Source organism: Heptranchias perlo, chromosome 7 (genome assembly GCF_035084215.1).
Source record: "Heptranchias perlo isolate sHepPer1 chromosome 7, sHepPer1.hap1, whole genome shotgun sequence".
Classification (NCBI taxonomy): Eukaryota; Metazoa; Chordata; class Chondrichthyes; order Hexanchiformes; family Hexanchidae; genus Heptranchias; species Heptranchias perlo.
Window position 1 is genome coordinate 54,325,688 of NC_090331.1, and position 22,576 is coordinate 54,348,263.

At 42.0% G+C, this 22,576-nt stretch overlaps 1 protein-coding gene across 2 annotated transcripts in view; it reads left to right on the plus strand.

The window, feature by feature from the left end:
- Positions 1-2,250: 2,250 nt before the first annotated feature.
- Positions 2,251-22,576, plus strand: part of LOC137323728 (juxtaposed with another zinc finger protein 1-like) — a 111,664-nt gene continuing 91,338 nt past the window's right edge. For both annotated transcript variants that reach the window (XM_067987589.1, XM_067987590.1), the window contains exon 1: positions 2,251-2,622. In XM_067987589.1, coding sequence (XP_067843690.1) covers positions 2,508-2,622 — 115 coding nt within the window. In that variant the 5' untranslated portion in view covers positions 2,251-2,507. The remainder of the gene's footprint in view (positions 2,623-22,576) is intronic.

A 22,576-nucleotide genomic window follows, 5' to 3' on the forward strand; every position in this document is an offset into this window, starting at 1 on the left:
TGCAGATTATGACATGGTAATCAACAACTTTGGATTCAATAACTTTAACTTCATTTGTGATAAAACTTACATGATGGAAATAATGAGTGTAGGAAGTCTGCAATAGTGCTTGTGCATTTCCACCTCAAGTCTGCAGCAGTGACAAAAAACAGTAAATTTACACTATATTTACATGTTTTCATCAATGTTTCAATACATTTTCTTGGTATTTCAGTTTCTTTTGAATAATTTTGTTTTGTGCGCAAGTGAATTACTTGCATAAACATTTGAAGATTATTTTTCAGTTCTGTTTTCTATAATTTGATTATAATGTAAACAGAAAATCTTGCTTTCCAGCAGACAGTGCAAACACATTAATGGTTGGCTGCTAAGTGTAACCACAATTTGGGAAATTGATCTGGATTTCCTAGACTGTCAAACCAGTTATGGATATCAATCTGTGTTTCTGACTTCTTTGCCAATCTACTCACTTTGCTTGTTGTGATCTTGTACAACCAATCCAAGTGTTAGCTCACAACACAAAAGGTTCTCCTGGGATGGCAGGACTGTCGTATGGGAAGAGATTGGGTCGACTCGGCCTGTATTCACTCGAGTTTAGAAGAATGAGAGGGGATCTTGTTGAAACACATAAAATTCTAACAGGGCTAGACACACTGGATGGAGGGAGGATGTTTCCTCTGGCTGGAGGGTCCAGAATGAGGGGTCACAGTCTCAGGATACGGGGTAGGACATTTAGGACTGAGATGAGGAGAAACTTCTTCACTCGGAGGGTGGTGAACCTGTGGAGTTCTCTACCACAGAAGGCTGTGGAGGCCAAGTCACTGAATATATTTAAGAAGGAGCTAGATAGGTTTCTGGACACAAAAGGCATCAAGGGGTATGGGGAGAGAATGTGAATATGGTATTGAGGTAGAGGATCAGCCATGATTATATTGAATGGTGGGGCAGGCTCGAAGGGCTGAATGGCCTACTCCTGCTCCTGCTCCTATTTTCTATGTTTATGTTTCCTGGGTTCACACACTGTCCAACCTTGTTATTGGGCCAGAATTTGCTGCCGAAATAACAGCAAGTTTAATGTGCACGCTGTTGTTAATGTGTAAATCGTCCAGCAACCTGTGGTGAGGCAGAGATACCCTGTGAATTGTGATTCGGCACAAGTTGCTGGACAATTTGTGTCGCTCTGCTGTTAGTCCCACGAAAATGGCAGCTCGCTCATAACCTTCACGTGAGTTTCAAAAAATTGCTGGACTTGCACATTAATTGCCAATTAAATTCACTGCAGGAAGTTAGGGCTGATACTTAATAGTAAGCACCTTTTGATTGATTAGATTTATGTTCCTGCAATGCTACTTAATCTCTCCAGTCCAGAAAGGGAACAACTGAAACTGCAGTCTTATTCCTACAGGTAGTAAATTGTTGTTAGAAATTTTTAAAATTTTAAGTTTGAAATTATTTTCTTTCTTGCTTTTCCTTTCTGTCTCTTCTTTCTCTCTCTCTCTCTCTCTCTTAATCCAATCTTTTTTTCCTCTTTATTTCTCTTTCTGTACCTGATTTGACTCTAATTCACCCTATTTCCTTCTCCCTCGACCCTATTTCTTTCTCAGTCCTTAAATCTAATTGGTTAGGGGGATAGACTGTTGTTCACCAAGGTCCCAGATGCCCCATTGAGCTCGCCGCGCTGTTATCAGCTCGCACTTCCAGCACAAAAAAATTTCAAGCTGAAGGGTGAGGGTCTAACTAACGAGGCACGCCGCAAGATGCCCCATTTCCGCAAATTCTGGGCCAAATATGACTATCGTGCTCTCAACTACGTTTTAAGACTTTGTTATATTTAACATGTCTACTACTATTTGCAAAATGCAACTTTTTTGTCAACATCCACGTTATTTGTGAAATTACAATTATTTATAGCTCAAACTAAAGATGACCAAGAAAACAAAGGGCTCTCAAATGTAAGTGTGAGTGATTCGTTAACGTCTGGGAATGACTCTTGAGTAACAGTTTCAAGAAGATTGGAAAACTTGGAGGCAGATTTGACTTCTTGATTATGTTTTGAATTCTAGCCAGAAGTGTAATGGAAGAGATGGCATTTCTCATTGGATACTGTTTGCATTTTTTTTGTCCTTACAGACTTTAATGTCTATATGAGATATTCAAAGCATCCTTCCTGTCCTTGCTCAGCATCTTCTCAGCCACAAGCCGTTTCTATAGTGAGCGCACATGCTTATTTTGGTCACGTGAGCAGCGAACCGAGCCTCAATTAAATGAAGGCGGCTTTTCGCACCTCCTGACGCCGGCTCTGCCGCTGTGATGTCCGGCCTCTGTTTAATACCAAAACACGGGTCACCATGAAGGTGCAAGAGTAAAAGCGAGAGCCGGGGAAGGGGTGTGTATGTGGACAGGTCGGCGGCCTGGCAGCGGGGAGTCGAGCGGCGGTTGGTGGGGGAGCGAGCCCGGGCTGGAGCAGGAGCAAGAGCCGGCGCCGACGCACCCAGGCGCGGTTTATCATGACAGCATTAGCCGCCGCCTCCTTCTTCTCCAACGTTTGTAATTTCGGCGGGTGCGGCCTCACCTTTAACACTCTGGCAGAACTTATCGAGCATATAGAAGACACCCACATAGGTAGGTGCCGGCCCTCGTTGCCATTGCAGCCTGCACTTGAGCTGTCAGAGCGGACTGAACCAGGCCTGGCCTATGGGTTTGGGGAGGGAGGGAGAGGGGGCCGGGGGTGGCCGGGGGTGGCTCACGACATCAGCCTCCTCAGTCCAGATTTTACTGACATTTAATTAATAGGTAAATGCTACGACAAAGCTGCAGCCGTGAGCGGGGTCTCGCCGGGCGGGCGGGCGGGACGGAGGGAGCATTGTCCCTGGGTGGCCTCAGGGCGCGGACATGGGGAATAAACTGGAGTCGGGAGATTGACACTCTGCCTCTCCCTTTCTGCATCTCCGATCACCGCATCTTTCTCACCTGATGCAGGGCAAAAGTAGGAGGGGAAGGCGATGCTTCTATAGAAGGGGGAGGGGTGAAACCACACATTTTGTTTAATCCCTAATTTGTTGCCTCTTGCTTTCCTCCTTCAAAGTGCCAATTTGCTTACTGTACGCCTGCATTATAACGATGCACGGTTAGCTTTTCTCGTTGTTTTAATGATTGCTTTCAGTAGCTAGAGCAGGATGGTTTTGGTCGGTTGTGGTTTTCTCACTGTACAAACTTAATCTTTACCTTCCATTTGAAGATGGCCAGGAAGTTTAAAATAAATATGGTAGTTATAATATAACTGTACTTTTGATAATGCAAAAATATTTTAATACCCTGTTAATGTTTATTATATACATAATTTTATGTTGAACATTAAAATTATAATTGCTTTTCCATTGTTGGTATATTTAATGAGAAGCATCCCTCCCCCCCCCCCCCCCCCCAAATTAGTTTAATTTTCTGGCTTAAATCTGATCTCTCTCTAATCTATTTGAGTTAGCATCGTACTTCCAGTCTATTGGCAACATAGAGACTTTACTGTCTTACAATGTTACTTGGACACCATAAAAGTGTCCAAGTAACCGGCATCTCCACATCACCATAAAAGTAGTGTGTTGCTCATCTTTACATTTGTGAACTCGGTGATGACAGTAATTCAACAAATGCTAGCTGCTTTTGTGATTTTTAAAGTCTAATGCTTCTACAAAAACCTGTAGGAGTGGTGGCCTGATGAATATTTTTATAAGATGAAAAACTGTAAGGATTTTGGTATGTTTATTTCAGGGTCTCTGTATGGCGACACTTTTTGTAATGGCACAAGAGTGCGTTTTCTTGTGGGCAAACATTTAATGTTTCCATATTGTTAATTAGCCTGTCTGGATTTTTCAGAATTGATTTTTTTTTTGAGCTCTGTTCATATAGTATTTCACAGTTATTTATCGTCACCAGCAAGTTTGAATTTGCATGCAAGGAAGTGCTTCAGTTGTTCTGGATAGAATATTGCCTAGAACCTAGCTTTGAATTGAGCCACCATAGATGGAAAAAATGACACTGTCCTCAGCTGTTAAGGTCCTGTGTGCAATGAGTTTGTGTAGTTTCATTCCACTTTGATCTTTGTGCAGGCCCAGAGCAAAACTTTGCATATAATAAGGTACTTTTCTGAGGCTAGAATTAAGGGTAAAGCCACATTGTTGAATAGTAAAGGGAGCTTGCTCCTTTGAATGATCTATGCTGTCTGAAACTTGGGAGCATTTGCTAGCATTGGGTGCTTAAACTGCCAAAATGCTCTATTCCCCAGCATCAACATCCCTCATGCTAATTCACTTAACTTTCTTCCATTGTTTTCCACTTCTGAAAGTAATGGTTTATGTTTTAGTATAGTTCCAAAGCAGTGTCCACCCCACATCATTATTCTTCATTCATGAACCTAGGCCGTGATTGGTTGTATAACTGTGGAGGGCATTGCAGATGAGCACTTTCAAAATATAATCCACATGTATCAACAGTTGTAAGTGGGAATATATGCATATATCTTTTCCCCACCCTGTCATTAGTTGTGATGGATTTCTGGGGGTGGGGTGTGCGACGTATGTTCAGGTTGGGAATTGTCAATTGTTTCCCATTTTAAAAAGGGGAGGAATTGTGGTGGGAGTATGTGGTATGAATGTTTCTATTTATGATCCCGCTATTCATTATTTTGTTAAAACTATTGGGGAATCGTTTAAGGTGTACAATGTTTGAAACTCCAGGTGGATTTGCATTCTATTAAATGCTCTGTTTTAGTTTTAATCTATAAACAGCACTTCTATTTTCACAAAGCTGGTATACGAAATGTATTGATCACTCTGTTTAGTACATAAACACTTAAATCACAAGTTTTGTTTATGGAGATGCTTTTCAATTAAGCAAATGTTTACAATTGGCTAAGTAACAGAAGGATATCTGACCATTGATGGTGCATTATGGTTTTTCTTTCATGGGTATGAAAGATGTGTAGCTCACAATATTACAGATAGAAGTAGATTGCGATTATACTAATTTTCACCAGTGAATTGTAAAATTTATGGTAATTCTATAAATGTGTGGATTGTGATGGAACCTGTATATATTTACACTACCAGAAAATTGTTTTATTGGGCAAAAAGGAATAAAATTCCCATTGACATGGGGTTTACTTCACAGTAATTGTTTCCAGTTCTAACATAATCAGTGGCTTGATTTGAAACTTCATTTATATATGATCTGTTGCATGCAGCATCCCAGCTGCCATTTAGATTACTTCCCTCCTCCCTGCCCATCGATAATAAAAATCGTATGTCTGTAAAACCTTATTTCATTATAAATTTGTGTTCACATTTATAACAGCCCTGACTATGTAAACTTGTCACTGTAATTACACCCTCCTGCCAGTGATATAGACTGAGATGCTACAGTGCTATCACAGAGGAACTCTTGTGCTGCAACCAACTCAACTGCTCTGCTTCCCAAATTTTACATGTTTTGCTATTTAACTATAAATTACCATAAATCAAAATATTTTTTTAAAAAAAGACAGGATGTATGACTTTAAAATAAGGATTGAATAACGTCTGTGTGGCCTGATCTGAATATCCCCTACCCCCTAATCCCTCTTCACCTAAAGGCTACACTTGGTCTTGACTAGTATATGAAAAGATTTGGCTTGAGGGGCCGATTGGCCTACTCCTGCTCCAATTTCTTATGTTCTTATGTTCAGTGCACATTTCCTGTAACATTTTTTATGTCAGGGTTTTTCCCTATTATAAATACGTCTAAATATCCAACATTTTATAATGGGAAAACCATAATTAAATATTTCACTATTGCTGTTGGACCAATTGAATCACCAAATATTTTTGGAAAAAGTTTTTGGCTGTTTTTGTTTCAGTATCTGAAATTTATAATATCAAAATTAAGGTTTTGAACAAAAAATTCTGAAATTTATATTTCGTAATGTCCAGGATTAAATTTATCCTTTTTTTTTAATATATATATATATATATATATATATATGTATATGTATGTATTAAATTCTGAAATTTATATTTTGTAATGTCCAGGATTAAATTTATCCTTTTTTTAAATATATATATATATATATATATATATATATATTTAAAAAAAGGATAAATTTTAAGGAAGGAATTAGAGGTATATATATATATATATATATACCTCTAATTCCTTCCTTAAAATTTTACTTGAAGGCTTCAACCTCTCCTAAAAGCTTGGGTTTGATTTTGTTTTTTTGCTTAGAGCAATGACCCTGTTCTGCTGAAGGCAGATCCTACATTTTAAGCATGTGCAGTTTGCAAAATTTCCTAGAATATGTCAGTAGCAGTTAGCTAGCCAAATGATAAAATGCTTCTCAGTCTTCAATAACTTTTAGTTGCTTGTTTTATTTGAAGAAAATTGAGAATTAATTTCAAAAGCTTTAGTTAGGTAAAATTTAATTTTTTTTAAATAGGCTGTATGTGTGCGAGAAGAAGGATGGCAGATGTATTTTACACACGTTGCAGCTTTTTGAAGTATAGATACTTAAACCAAATTCAATATTTTAAGCTGAGATCCATTGTCTTTCCTTAAGCTAATTTGAGTTTTTAAATGAGCTTTAAATTATCGCCTGTTTGTCATCTGTATTTTGTTGATCGTTAGAAAATGTTCTACCAAACTCAGTGTTTCCCTTCCATAGGGATGCTAGAACAATGGATCGCTCTATCCTGCTATATCCCAGTAATCTGATTGCAGATCTTGCAAACCCCGTTCCAGTGCTGTCAAAGCCTAGTGTCACCCCAAGTGCTGCCAAAGTGCAGGTCACGCCAATGCAGCTAAATCTCACTTGTTTACTGTGTTCACAGAATAATGATCAGACTCATTATATTTGCCTCCCAAAGCACCGGTAAAATCCCAATATAAAAAAAGGAATTTTACTTATTCAGTCAATGTAAATCGGTGGCCCTAGTGTTATTGCCGACATGACATAACCTTTCCCATTGTTATAAAACAGCATTTCCTCTGACTCACCATGAGCAACTTCATGGGACATCTAGTAGAACAAAAATGTTCCAGTAGTCTTAAAATAGCACTTTCTGTTGGTCTCTTATGTGATTGCAATTTTATGAAGTACAGAGCATACCAACTTTTGCCAAAGTTCCTAATATAAAACATAATCTAAATGTATATGTTTTTAATAGGCATTTTCCAATTGTGGCTTTGAAACTGTGATTTCAAAAGATGATGCTGCAGAGAAGGTTGGTTGCCTTACATTGTTAATAAAAATGTATTTTTTTCACATAGTAGTGTACTTGTTTAATTCACTCGCAAAGGATGTGTAACATTAAGAAAACCAAGATTTTTTATTTATAACGTCTATATTCTTAATGCTTCACTTCTCGCTTACGATTGTGAACATGTGTATATATGCAGCATTGACATCATTGATCATGCCTGTTGACTGTCAGTTCCACAATATGCTTATTTAGGTCGACTGGTAGAACGGGGAATGAGGAGTTTCAGGTGTCGGAAGAGCGGAGAGCGTTTGTGGAGATATATACCTGGAGGCGATTGCTGAGGTAGGATTGATCAAGGCATTTGAAGACGAGGAGGATCTTAAAATCAACTTGCTGGGATGACAACCAGTTGTGCTTTGTGAGCACAGGGATGATGGCTTGGTGCCAGTGAGGATGCAAGCTGTGCTGTTTTGGAGGTGGGGAGGTGTGGTTAAGGATTTCAGCAGCTTGAGAGAAGGGCAGGTGATGCTGCAGAGGTGAAATAAAGGGCTTCTTCTGACTGATCACATGGAAGAGTAAACTGAGCTTGGGTTTGAGCAGTACACCAAGGTTCTGAGCTTAGCTGGTAACTGAGGAAGCAGATGGAGTCAAAGTCAGCGATGCAAAGGTGTTTGCAGCTGCCAGAGGGGATGGGTTCACTTTTGCTGACATTTAGCTGGAGGAAGCTTTGGCTTATTCAGGTCTACATGTTGAACATGCAATTGGAGAGAGTGCCGATGGTCTTCTGGTTGATGGAGGAGGCGAAGAAATGATTGTTGCTAGCGTTCACGTGGATGCTGTTCCTGTATTTAGTGATGATGTTGCCAAGAGGTAGTGCATAAATGATGAAGAGGAGTGGGATGATGATGGAGCCCTGAAGTAACCATAAACCAGTTATATCGACCATTTGAAATTGTGAATCATGTGCACACCTTGAGACTTGATTGCAGGTGGCAGAATGAGCAAGGCTATCATAGCAGAGCTTGTTTCTGGACAATTGCCCGGGAGTCTATGTGAAAAGATTCAGAAGAGCTGGATTGTGGTGACACTACCATAGCAGTAAAGAGATTGTGTTGAGGACTGGATAAGATTTCCAATTAGACAGTGATGGAGTCTCCTTGGCTTTGGATCTAATGTAATCCTCCCATATCAGCTGCTGATTGATAAATCAATTTTTATTCACTATATTTCATTTTACAGTAAATGTAATTTGCAGGTGATATAGTGTAAGCTATGTTGATCATTTTTGATTTACAATATTGTGTTTTGTATCTTGCCAGTTACAGTTTTATACGATTGTTCCGAAAGTTTTGCTTTTGGGATTACGTGGATAATTACCAGTCTCTTATTGTACTGTAGTTTCTTATGACCTATATACCAGGGGAAGGAATGTGTGGTAGGGTACATCCCTTTTGCTGTCATTATAGAATCATAGAAAGGTTGCAGCATGGAAGGAGGCCATCTGGCCCATTGAGTCAGCGCCGGCTCTATGCAAGAGCAATCCAGCAAGTCCCACTCCCCTGCCCTATCCCCGTAGCCCTGCAATTTTTTTCCTTTCAAGTACTTATCCAGTTCCCTTTTGAAGGCCATGATTGAATCTGCTTCAAACACCCCCTCGGGCACTGCATTCCAGATTCTAACCACTCACTGTGTTTTTAAAAAAAAAAGTTTTTCCTCATGTCACCTTTGGTTCTTTTGCCAATCACCTTAAATCTATGCCCTCTGGTTCTTGACCCTTCCGCCAATGGGAACAGTTTCTCTCTATCTACTCTGTCTAGACCCGTCTTGATTTTGAATACCTCTAACAAATCTCCTCACAACTGTGTCTGTTCCAAGGAGAACAACCCCAGCTTCTCCAATCTATCCACGTAACTGAAGTCCCTTATCCCTGGAATCATTCTAGTAAATCTCTTCTGCACCCTGTCTAGGGCCTTTACATCTTTCCTAAAGTGTGGTGCCCAGAACTGGACACAATACTCCAGTTATGGACAAACCAGTGTTTTATAAAGGTGGTTCATGACTTCCATACTTTTGTACTCTATGCCTCTATTTATAAAGCCCAGGGTTCTGACTGCTTTTTTAATCGCTTTCTCAACTTGCCCTGCCACCTTCAACAATTTGTGCACATATACCCCCCAGATCTCTCTGTTCCTGTACCCCTTTTAGAGTTGTGCCCTCTAGTTTATATTGCCTCGCCTCGTTCTTCCTACCAAAATGTATCACTTCGCATTTTTCTGCGTTAAATTTTATCTGCCACGTGTCCGCCCATGCCACCAGCCTGTCTATATCCTCTTGAAGTCTATCACTAATCTCCTCACTGTTTACTACCCTTCCAAGTTTTGTGTCATCTGCAAATTTTGTAATTGTGGCCTATGTACCCACGTCCAAGTCATTAATATATAATCAAGAAAAGCAGTGGTCCCAGCAACGACCCCTGGGGAACACCACTGTACACCTCCCTCCAGTCCGAAAAACAACCGTTCACCACTACTTTGTTTCCTGTCTCTTAGCCAATTCTGTATCCATGTTGCTGCTGCTCCCTTTATTCCTTGGGCCATAATCTTGATGATAAGCCCACCATGCGGCACTTTATCAAATGCCTTTTGAAAGTCCATATACACACATCAACTGCATTGCCCTCATCAAAAAACTCTATCAGTTTAGTTAAACACGATTTGCCTTTAACAAATCCGTGTTGGCTTTCCCTAATCAATCCACACTTGTCCAAGTGACTGTTAATTCTGTCCCAGATTATCGTTTCTAAAAGTTTCCCCACCACTGAGGTTAAACTGACTGGGCAGTAGTTGCTGGGTTTATCCTTACACCCTTTTTTGAACAAGGGTGTAACATTTGCAATTCTCCAGTCCTCTGGCATCACCCCTGTATCTACGGATGTTTGGAAGATTATGGCCAGTACCTCCGCAATCTCCACCTTCCTTCCCTCAGCAACCTAGGGTGCATCCCATCTGGACTAGGTGACTTATCTACTTTAAGAACAGCTAGCCTTTCTAGTACCTCTTTATCAATTTTTAGCCCATCCAGTATCTCAACTATATCTTCCTTTTACTGAGACTCTGGCAGCATCTTCTTCCTTGGTTAAGGCAGATGCAAGGTACTCATTTAGTACCTCGGCCATACCCTCTGCCTCCATAAGTAGATCTCCTTTATGGTCCCTAATCGGCCCCCACCCCTCCTCTTACTACCCGTTTACTGTTTACGTGCCTGTAGAAGACTTTTGGATTCCCTTTTATGTTGGCTGCCAGTCTATTCTCATACTCTTTGCCCCTCTTATTTCCTTTTTCACTTCCCCTCTGAACTTTCTGTATTCTGCCTGGTACTCACTTGTGTTATCAACCTGACATCTGTCATACGCCCCTTTTTTCCGTTTCATCTTACTCATTATCTCTTTTGTCATCCAGGGAGCTCTGGCTTTAGTTGCCCTACCTTTGCGCTTCGTGGGAATGTGCTTAGACTGGACCTGATCCATTTCCTCTTTAAAGGGTGCCCACTGTTCATTACTGTTTTGCCTGCCAATCTTTGATTTCTATTTACCCGGGCCAGATCGGTTTTCATCCTGTTGAAATTGGCCCTCCTCCAATTGAGTATTTTTACTTTAGAGTGGTCCATGTTCTTTTCCATAGCTATTCTAAACCTTATGATACCACGATCGCTGCTCCCTAAATGCTCCCCCACTGACACTTGTTCCACTTGACCCACCTCATTCCCTAGAACCAAGTCCAGCAATGCCTCCTTCCTTGTTGGGCAGGAAACGTACTGGTCAAGAAAGTTATCCTGAACCATTAAGTTACTATATTCAAGCAGAGAATTGTTGAACTTAAGAAGCACTTCAATATAGTATGCAGGCTGGGGAGAAAGTTTTAGACAACGTATTCCGTACCATTGACCACATGAGCTGGCTTGGTAAGGAGTGGAAGGGCTTGGCTGGGAGAAGGAGATTCGGAATATATAGCCAGGAGGCAGGTTGGGAGCCCAGTTGGGCTAAAACTAGTCACTTCTCTGGTTTGGGATGTGAGGAATTGATTGAGGATCAATTTCTCGAGGCTGGTTCTGAAGGAAGAAACAAGGTCAACAGACATTGTGTGGACCACATCCCTGTGGAGCATGGCACTACCTAGGAGAGGATTGAACATAGGAGACTCAAATGGTCAGGCGTATAGATGGCTCCTAGGTTGGCAGTTCCTTCAGCTCCTCTCCTTTGCAACTTCATCTATTGCCATCCTTTGCCCTTTCCACCTTTGCTTAAGATCCCCTGCCCTTAATAGGTGCATTTTAGACCAAGCTACAAATTTAAAGCTACGTGTATAGAGTACATTGCCCATTCACTGACCCTGCTCATTCTGTGTTTCTACTGTGCTCTTTTCAATGGCTGGTACTCTGTTCAAATTTGATTTCCAGGACTGTGCTGTTATGCTGGACTACACTAAGATTTGGCTGCCATGACTTTACTCTGCAGCTCATTCGGTTCAAGTTTTAAGGTAACCTGTTCCAGCCCACTGTACTCCAATCTATTATTACTCCTTTGCCTTCCTACTTTCCAGGACAGGATTGAATTGCCTTGGATAAACCCACAGCTACCCTCTGTGTCCCTCTTGGCATTCTCCAAAGGGACCATCGAGGCACCCATCACTACCTCCTTACGAGCATTAACCTAAACTGTCCTGTCCTCTCTTGCTAACCCGTTTGCCCAGTGCATCTACTGGGGCCTACTCTTGTCAACCTTACCGTCCCATTCATCCCACTTACCACTGCCTCCCCAGATTTTGCCTGCGGATCAACAATCACTGCTTATCCCCGCATTTCCCTCCAGAATGTCTGTTCACTCATGAGCATCACCCTTGCTATCCCTGATCATATGGATGATTGCATTGACATCATGGCTTTGAAAGAAACTTGGCTCACTGGCAAACCTTGCATCTTATTTAAGCTTCCCCACCTGGTTATACTTTCCATAGTCTACCCGTCCAATGCACTGTGGTGGCAGTGTGGCCCACATCAACAAATCACATTTTGATCTCTCCCCTTATTATTCTGGTACCTTGACCTTTGAGCACCTGCCCCTGTTCCACCCCTCCTGCCTCTCTTTTAAAACTTCTCGTTGTATACCCCTCTGTCCCCACTCCAATATCCTCCCATCTGCCCTCCCTTAGCCTCTGCTCTGACTGACTCTTCATTCTCCGTGATTTCAATCTCAATCTCCCTCACATAAGAACATGAGAAATAGGAGCAGGGGTAGGCCATCTGGCCTCTCGAGCCTACTCTGCCAGTCATCAAGATCATGGCTGATCTTCTACCTCAGTGCAGGAAAATGGCGTTACCATATCCCTTGATGCCTTTAATATCTAGAAACCTATCCATTCTGTTTTGAATGTACCCAATGACTGAGCCTCCACAGCCCTCTGGGGTAGAGAATTCCAAAGATTCACCACCCTCTGAGTGAAGAAATTTCTCCTCATCTCAGTCCTAAATGGCCTACCCCTTATTCTGAAACTGTGACCCCTGGTTCTGGACTCCCCAGCCAGGGGAAACATCCTCCCTGCTGTCGAGCCCTGTAAGATTTTTTTTGTTTCAATGAGATCACCTCTCATTCTTCTAAACTCTAGAGAATACAGGCCCAGTCTACTCATACGACAATCCTGCCATCCCTGGAATCAGTCTGGCGAACCTTCGTTGCATTCCCTCTATGGCAAGTATATCCTTTCTTAAGTAAGGAGACCAAAATTGTATATAATACTCCAGGTGCGGTCTCATCAAGGCCCTATATAATTGCAGTAAGACATCTTTACTCCTGTACTCAAATCCTCTTGCAATAAAGGCCAAGTTACCATTTGCCTTTCTAATTGCTTGTTGCACCTGCTTGTTAGCTTTCAGTGACTCATGTACAAGGGCACCCAGGTCCCTTTGAACTTCAACATTTCCCAATCTCTCACCATTTTAAAAAATACTCTGCATTTCTGCTTTTCCTACCCAAAGTGGATAACTTCACATTTTTCCACATTATACTCCATCTGCTATGTTCTTGCCCACTCACTTAGCCTGTCTATATACCCTTGAAGTCTCTTTGCATCTTCCTCACAACTCATTCCCACCTCTGATTTCACTGCCCTCCTGTCTTTCCTTAACCTCTCTCCATATAAACTCTCCTACACATATGACCGTCCCCTCGACATTGCCATCTCGTGTGGCCTCTCTGCTCCCATGGTCTCAATCACACAAAAGGCCAACTCTGACCATTTCCTTATATCCGTCATCACCCACATCCTCCTACCCTCGTCCAACCCCATTTCCTTTTGCATCTGCCCTGGAGGGGGTGGGGGAGGAGAAAAACTCTCATGCAAGTTACTTAAAACTGCATTTCAAAATCCCAATTGTCTCGCCTTTGGACCTCCATTCGCCATGATACTTTTGCAGCTGTTGATCTGCTCAACCATTCCCTCTCAACCACCTTTGATGCCCTTGTCACTAGTAAAGCCCTTACTTTCTCTCTTCAGAGTCATTCCCCTTGGTATGGCCCCGTTCTTCGCATCCTCAAGTCCAAGGGGTTCAGCTTGAGCATATTTTGCATACAACTGTTTGAGATATCCCTGATCTGGCTGCCTCATATCGAGCACCATCAGGCCTTGCTGCCAGGACCACTCTTAAATTCAGGATCACCTGGAGAGCAAAAAGAACTCCTGGCTTCTTTGTTTTCTTAAACCCCTTTCCCTTGCCCCTTCCAGCAAGTGTGAGGAGTTCATGGACTTCTTTGTCACTAAAATTGAGACCATTTGTTCAGCTGCCTCTGCTGCATCCACCACCCCTCCCCCACCACCTTCTTGTCCACCAAGCCAAACCTCCCCCAAGACTCCCTCCTGCCCTAGCTCTGAACCCGCATCTTTCTCTAGTTTCTCTCCTATCTCCCCTCATGCCCTCTCTGAGCTCATCTTGTCCATGAGACCCATCTCCTGCTCCCTTGACTCCATTCCCACTAAACTGCTGACCACCCAACTTCCCTTCCTGGCCCTCATGTTAGCTGACATTGCAAATGGCTACCTCTTGTCAGGTATTGTCCTCTCCCTTTCAAAACCACTATTGTCACCCCCTCTTCAAATAACCCACCCTTGACCCTTGTGTCCTTGCAAACTACCGCCCCAACTTCAATCTCTCTTTTCTCTCAAGTTATTGAATGTGTTGTCACCTCCCAATTTCTTGCCCATATTTCCTGCAACGCCCTGTTGAAATCTCTCCAATCCACAGCAATGAAGGGCCCTAATCAAAATCACAAGCGACATCCCTTGTGATTATGACGATGGTGCATTATTCCATCTAGGCCTCTCTACAGCCGTTGACATGGTCGAACATACCATCTTCCCCCAACACCTCTCTTCCATTGACCAGCTCAGTGGGTCTGCCCTCACTTGGTTTCACTCTTACTTAGTCAATCATAGGCAAAGCATCAACAGCAATAGCATCTCTTGCCTCTGGAGTCCTCCAAAAGATTCTTGTTGGCCCCCTCCTCTTCCTCATCTGCATGCTGCCTTTAGTGACATCATCTGAAGACATGGCGTCAGGTTACAGTAAGCTGATGACGCCCAGCTCTCTTTCTCCACCACATCTCTTGACTGCTCCATTGCCTCTGTGTAGTTGGACTGCTTGTTTGACATTCAGTCTTGAATGAACCGCAATTTCCTCCATTTAAACACTGGGAAGACTGAAGCCATCATCTCTGGTTGTACCAGACTGTTTGTAATCTCAGTGTCCTATTTGACCCTGAGCTGTGCTTATGACCTCATAAACATCTCCATTACAAAGGCTGTCTACTTCCGTAACATCACCCAGCTCCACCCCTGTCCCAGTCCCTCTGCTGATGGTCGCATCCATGCCGTTGTCACCTCCCGACTCTTTCTCGCTAATACTCTCCTGGCCAGCCTCCCATCATCCACCCCCAAAACTCTGCTGCCTGTACCCTATCTCGCTTCAAGTCATGTTCAAACATTACTGTTCCACGCCCCCCCCCCCCCCCCCTCCGCCGCCCCGTGCTCGCTGACTTACAGTGACTCCCTGTGTCCTAACACTTCAAATTTAAAATTCTCATCCTCCTGTTTAAATCCTTCCATAACATCGCCTCTCTGTAACTTCCTCCAACCTGCTGAGAACTTTGAGTTCCTCTGACTCTGGCCTCTTGTGCATCACCTACTCCCTTTGTCCCACCATTGATGCTGTGCCTTAATCCTTCTAGGCACTATGCTCTGGAATTGCTCCTTTATGATTCCTCCTTAAAACCCATCTCTTTGACAAAGCTTTTAGTCACCCCTCCTAATATTCTTTTTTGGCTTGGTGTCCATTTTTGTCTGATTACGCTTTTGTGAAGCACCTTGGGATGTTTTTCTACGTTAAAGGTGTTATATAAATGGAAGTTTTTGCTGTTATGTAGATAGGTACGTCTGGGCATGACTTATGAGTTTAGAATGGTATGTTGTCTTCCTGGGGGTGGTGGTAACGAGGAGTATGCAAACAGATTTTTGGGAGGATTGAGTGAGCAGTGACTGGCCACAGATCTTTTCGGAACCAGCCATGTTGATAGGAATGAGGAAGGTGCCTTGTGCAAGGAATATGAGTAGCTAGGAAGAACATTTAAAAGAAAAATGTCAGTCAATATTCTTGACTGCTAAATGTCACTCGCACTCAGCTGGATAAGCACAGATGCTTAGCCAGCTGAGTGTATGGTTGAAGAGTAGAATCAGATTGAGAGTTTCAAGTTTTTAGGACGTGTAGACCAGTTGTGAAACAGCAGGTGGCTGCATAGGTGCTCCTGGCTTGGTACCAATATATAGCACATAGGTGTGAGTTTAAACTTGTAAATTCATTGGGGCTTGGATAGGGAGACTTGCCTTAAAGCAAGTTAGAGCAAAGCAGTTTAAAATGGCAAGCTGAAGGTGGGCTATGGAAAGTCCTACCCTGGGACTGATAGGCTAGAGATTAAGGAGAAGGATGTTGAAGGAAAGAATGAGAAAAATAGAAGGGAAAGGGTACTAAGAGTCAAGAATGTGTTTTGGTTGATGTTTATATGTGAATGCAAAGCATTATAAATAAAATTAAGGAACTAGAGGCACTGATTAGAATTGAGGGACACAATAGAGTAGCCTTAAAATATGGCATGAAACTAGGAACTAAATATTGCTGGTTATAAAATTTCCAATAAAGATATAGGAAGAAAAAAGGAGCAGGAGGTGACTTCATTAATGAAGAACATAATTACATCCATAGAAAGGAATATTTTCAATAGTGTTGCTCAGATAGTGCCTGTCTTGGTTGAGTTAAGAAATAATAAGGAATTTGTTATCTTGGGAATACAGTGTAGAGCAGCAAATAATGGTAAAGAATTTATGGATGTGATTTGTTGGCAGTTTAGAGATGTTTATAGCAGTAAAAAGAGTTGTAATAATAGGGCAGTTTCAGCTTAGATAAACTAGAATAAAACAAAAGTTTGTGGTCAAAATGGGAAGGGGTTTCTAGAATCCAAGAGTGTTTCCTTAATTGTTTATTGCATGTCTAACAAGGAAGGATGCAGTGCTAGGTTTGGATCTACATAAGTTAAAATTAATCGCTGATTAGCCACAGGAATGGCTAGGCCAACACCATTTTAGCCACGTGCACTATTTTTGTAGAAAACGCCTTGCACACAATGCAGGTAAATGTACTTCACAAACATCTACCAAAATTCAGTGCAAAACATTGCAATCTTTCTTTCACCAAAGTTTGGAATTCTGATATGAGTTTATCAGACACAGCACATCTTAATGCAGCCTCTAGGTTTTTGTCCAGCCGTTCGAGTGGTACTTTGACCTCATCAGAATGATCGCTGAAAATGTTGGCTTGCGCAACGAGACGTGCCAGACTTGCTACTGCTCTCCATCCAGGACGTGGCTGGATGCTGCTTACGCTTTGCCATAATGTGCCCTGTTGGAGCTGCTTGTAATTCGTTGGGTTTGTTTTCTTCTGCTGGCCTGCAGTGGTTATTCCGATTGGTCGAGCTATATGTTTTTGCTGGTGTTTCCATGGTGCTGAAGTCCAGCATTTTCAACCATGTTACACACCATTTTAGCAGATAGTGAATAAGCAGTAACCAAGGAAGTAAAGCATGGACAATGATCAAAAAAAATTTGCATACCATGCTTTTTGCCTTGCCATTTTACTAACATGCACAAAAAGGTTAAAGTACACATGCATATGCAGTGCGAATGAATATTGAGATCACATGCCCAATGACCATGTCTATTCCAATTTTTTATTTATGAATCAAAAATGTAATTAGCCACATCTAGATTTCCAATTAGCCACATGTGGCTAACGTATTGGACAACATTAATCTAGACAATAAAGCAAGACAAGTAATCAGCCTGAAGGTAGGAGAGCATGGAGGAAAGGGAGTGATTGTAACATAATTAGGTTCATGTTAACGATAGATGATAAAGAATCAAAGGTAAAGTTATTGGACTGGTTTCAGTGGGATGAAAAAGGGCCGGGATTGAATGGTTGGAAAAAAAATTGTGATCGAACTGTGGAAAAATAGTTGGAGATATTTAAATGAGTTGGATAAGGTACAGGTTAAATATATCCTGACCAGGAATGAAGGTATGTGTCAAAGGCTGAGGCTCCATCGATAATTAGAGAGAATACAGCAGAACATTAGTTTTTAAAAAAAAATGCTTGTGATAAACATAGGGAAGATAATACAGAAAAAAACTAAAGTTTAAAGATAGAAGAGAAACCAAAAGGGAGATTAGGAGGGCAAAGCAGACGTGGTCGGCATAAAAGGAAATAGCAATGGCTTTTTTAAGCACATTAGTAAAAGGAAAGTTAAAGATGTCCATGGAACCATAGGCCAATTAGTTTAAAGTCGGTGGTAGGAAAGATAATGAAATCTTCACTCTAAGATGTAATAGAAAAACATCTAGAAAACAAAAATATAATCAATAATAGTCAACACTGATTTTGGAAGGGAAAGTCATGCCTGACCAACCTTATTGAATCCTTTGAAGAAGTAATAAAGAGTAGACAAGGGTAAAGCAGTAGATGTAATACATTTTAAAAAGGCCTTTGATGAGGTACCGCAGTGTAGACTCACGACTAAAGTCAGAGCATGTGGAGTGGGGATATGTAGCAGAATGGATAGCAAGTTGGCTACAAAACAGAAAACAGAGAGTAGGGGTTAAAGGTAGCTACTCAGATTGGAAAAAGGTGGGAAGTGGTGTTCCACAAGGATCGGGGCTAGGACCACTAATGTTCACAATTTACATTAATGATTTGGGAATCGGAAGTACAATTTCAAAATTTGCATACGACACCAAATTGGGGAGTGTAGTTAATACAAAGGATGACTGCGTCAAAACGCAAGAGGATATTAATAATCAGGCAGAATGGGTGTGTGTAATTGGCAAATTAATTTCAATATAGATAAGTGTAAGGTGATGCATTTTGGTAGGAAGAATAATAAGTCTGAATGGGATAGAGGAGCAAAGGGATCTCTGAGTACAGATACACAAATCACTAAAAGTAGCAACACAGGTTAATAAGGCCATTTAAAAAAAAAAGGCAAATCAAGCAATAGGGCTCATTTCTAGAGGGATCGAATTGAAAAGTAGAGAAGTTGTGTTAAACTTGTGTGGAACCTCGGTTAGACCACCCTTGTGCACAGTTCTGGTCTCCATATTAAAGAAAGGATGTAGAGTCATTTTTTATTCATTCATGGGAAGTGGGCGTCGCTGGCGAGTCAGGCATTTATTGCCCATCCCTAATCCTGAAAGGGTGCTAAAAAGATTCACAAGGATGATACCGGAACTGAGAGGATATCCTTATCAGGAAAGGCTGAACAGGCTGGGGCTCTTTTCTCCAGAAAAGAGAAGGCTAAGGGGTGACCTGATAGAGGTCTTTAAGATAATGAAAGGGTTTGATGGGGTAGACGAAGAGAAAATGTTTGCATTTATAGGGGGGACCAAAACTAGAGGTCATATATGTAAAATAGTTGCTAATAAATCCAATAGGTAATTCAGGAGAAACTTCTTCACCCAAAGAATGGGGAACGCACTACCACAAGAAGTAGTTGAGGCAAATAGCATCAGAGGGTAGTAGGTCTGTGGAATTTGCTGCCCCAGGAAGCTGTGGAAGCTACATCATTAAATAAATTTAAAACAGAAATAGACAGTTTCCTAGAAGTAAAGGGAATTAGGGGTTACTGGGAGCGGGCAGGAAATTGGACATGAAGCTGAGTTCGGATCGGTCAAGGCCCTGTGGGTGGCGGAGCGGGCCCAGGGGCTGAGTGGCCGGGTCCTGTTCCTACTTGTGTTCTTTAGATTTGAGGTAAGGATCAGATCAGCCATGATCTTATTGAATGGCGGAGCAGGCTCCAGGGGCCGATTGGCCTACTCCTGCTCCTATTTCTTATGTTCTTAGATACATTTAAGGGGATGCTAGATAAGCAGATGAGGGAGAAAGGAATCGAAGAGAATGCTGATCGGGTTAGATGAAGTAGAGAGGGAAGAGGCCCGTGTGGTGCATAAAGGTCGGCATGGACCAATTGGGTTGACTGGCCTATTTCTGTGCTGTAGTTTTGATCGCTGTCTTGAGACTTGGAGGTGTAGGGGGTCATCTTGTACTTGAGAGTGAGGGAATGGCAGAAATGCTCAAGTATTTGACCTTAGTTTTTTATGGAGGTAAGGTGAAAGTGGAATGTAGGAATTCTGAGGAGGATGTGAAAAAAACACTACTGGAGATAAATATTGAAAAGGAAACTGCATTAAAAATGCTAATAGGACTAAACTTAGCAAAGCCCTCAGCTGCAGTTGTCATTCATCCAGAATACTGAAGCAGGTTTGGGAGCAGATAGTGGAGGCACTAATCATAAACGTCCAAAAGTCTTTGGAGTAAGGAATTGTTATGAAGACTAGAGGATGGAAAATGTTAATACCCCTGTTCAAGGAAAACAACAACTTGCATTTATATAGTGCCTTTAACAAAGAAAAACATCCCAAGGCACTTGAGATGTAATCAGACAATAATGTACTCCTAAGACAAAGGAGGAATTATTGGGTGTGGGGGGTGACCAAAGCTTGGGCAAAGTGGTGGATTTGAAGGAGAGGGAAGTGGAGAGACAGAGGGGTTTAGGGAGGGAAATCCGGAGCATGAGGCCTAGACAGCTGTAAGCACGGCTGCCAATGGTGGGGTGAAAGGGTGGGACGCACAAAAGACTAGAACCAGAGGAACGCAGAGTTCGGGTGGGGGGTGTATGGTTTGAGGAGGTTGAACCAATAAGCACAGGCAAGCTCTCAAAGGGATTGAAACACAAGGATAAGAATCTTAAATCGGGATTGGTACCAGTGTAGGTTAGCAAAGACGGGGGTCATGGTTGAGTGGGACTTGGTGCGGCATAGGATGTGGTCTGCGGAGTTTTGGATGAGGTAAAGTTTACTATGGGTCGAGGTTGGGATGCCGGCACGGAGAGCATTGGAATAGTTGAGTCTGGAGATGACATAAGCATGGATGAGGGACTCGGCAGCATGTGGGCTGAGGCTGGAGTGGATGTGGGAGATGTTATGGAGATGGATGCAAAAAGTCTTTGTGATGGAGACTATCTGGGGTTGGAAGCTCAGCTCAGGGTCGAATAGGATGCTGCGATTGCAAACAGTCTGGTTCAACCATTCAGCGGTGGCTGGGCGAGGGTAAGGAGTTTGGTGCTAGGACTGAAGACAATGGCTTCATTCTTCCCAATGGAGAAAATTGTGGTTCATTCAGGACTGGACGTCAAAAAGGCAGTCCTACAACACACATGCAGTGGATGGGTCAAGTTAGGTAGTAGAAGGTCGAACTTGGTATCGTCATTGTAAATATAGAAGCTGACCCCGTGTCTGCGGATGATGTCGTCAAGGCACAGCATGTAGATGAAGTAGAGGCTGAGAATAGATAGTTGGGGCACTCCAGAGGTAATGGTACGTTGACAGGAAGAGGAGCCATTGCTGGAGATGATCTGACTTTGATTGGATAGGAAAGAGTGGAACTTGTGTTCTAGATTAGATCTCCTTGTTTTGCACACATGTACTCCTTCAATCTCTCTGAAGGTTTATACTGGATGAGCTGAAATATGGCTCTAATTATAAGCTGATTTGTTCCACAGTAGATAAAACACAGAACAATGAGAGTCCAAACGGTATATTTCTGTTTGCGCACCGTTACAAAAATAACACGCACGTGAGCACTCGCCCACTTGGTTTTCTTACTCAATGTAAAAGAACAATCTCTCTCCATGCTCTGTTCCTGAGCCCAGGCGGTGATACTTTCCTTTTTGCAACCTTTCTACAGATTGAGTAACTTTATGATGTTGGTGTTTTGATTTCTAAAAGTATTTCTTTGAAGACTAGAAGAGATCAAAAGTGTTTATCAACACCAAGTTGCTAGATGTCTTCCTGAATGGCCTGATATTGCTAATGAATTGGCCATTATCTAGGATCTGTGCAAAATAATTTGCATGCCACATTTTAAATACCTTGTAAAGACATTGAGGTTGATGCCCTGACAAGAACTTTCCTCAGACAAATTCTTCATCCATTCACTTTACCTCTTCTTCAAGGGGCCATCTGGATTTTACCACCTAGTCTATGCCTAGTTATTAATGATGGCTAGATTTGGCTCACTGAACTGAACTGTCTTACATCAACTAGTTTGGATATTACATTACCAACCTCCCATCAGGATTGACGATGAAGTGTAGTCGTCAGTTGAAGTGAGGTTAGAGAGAAATGGGTAATTGGACCAATGCATGCAGGTATAATTTAGTTCCCATTTTTTAAATCATATATTCTGTCCTTAATTTTATATAATACGTTGATTTGTATTATAACTTTGTCATGGCAAAACTGCGTAATTTGAGAAACTGGTTGTTGCAGCATAGGAATTTCTCGGCACTACAAGCTGTGGAGCAGAGATGCAAAATTGAGTGCTACAGCACCAACACTAGAAGATGTTATTATAGACTAACAAGTTTACATAGTCTCTCTGAACATAGGAATTTATAACGGGGGAAAAGGTGACAAGATTTTTAATTTATTTGATTCCTGGGATTTTGCTCATGGGAAGTCAATACCAAGTGGATTTGGAGGGGTAATTGGAGGAAGTAGAATACAAGGGGGAGGGGAGAAGGTGGGAGAGGGATGAGATGTGGGAGGATGGGGTAGGAGAGGAGGGTGAAGGGAGAAGGTGAAGGAGGAGTGGATATAATTGGTTGGGGATAACCTGTTGACTGGACAGAGAGAAACTGC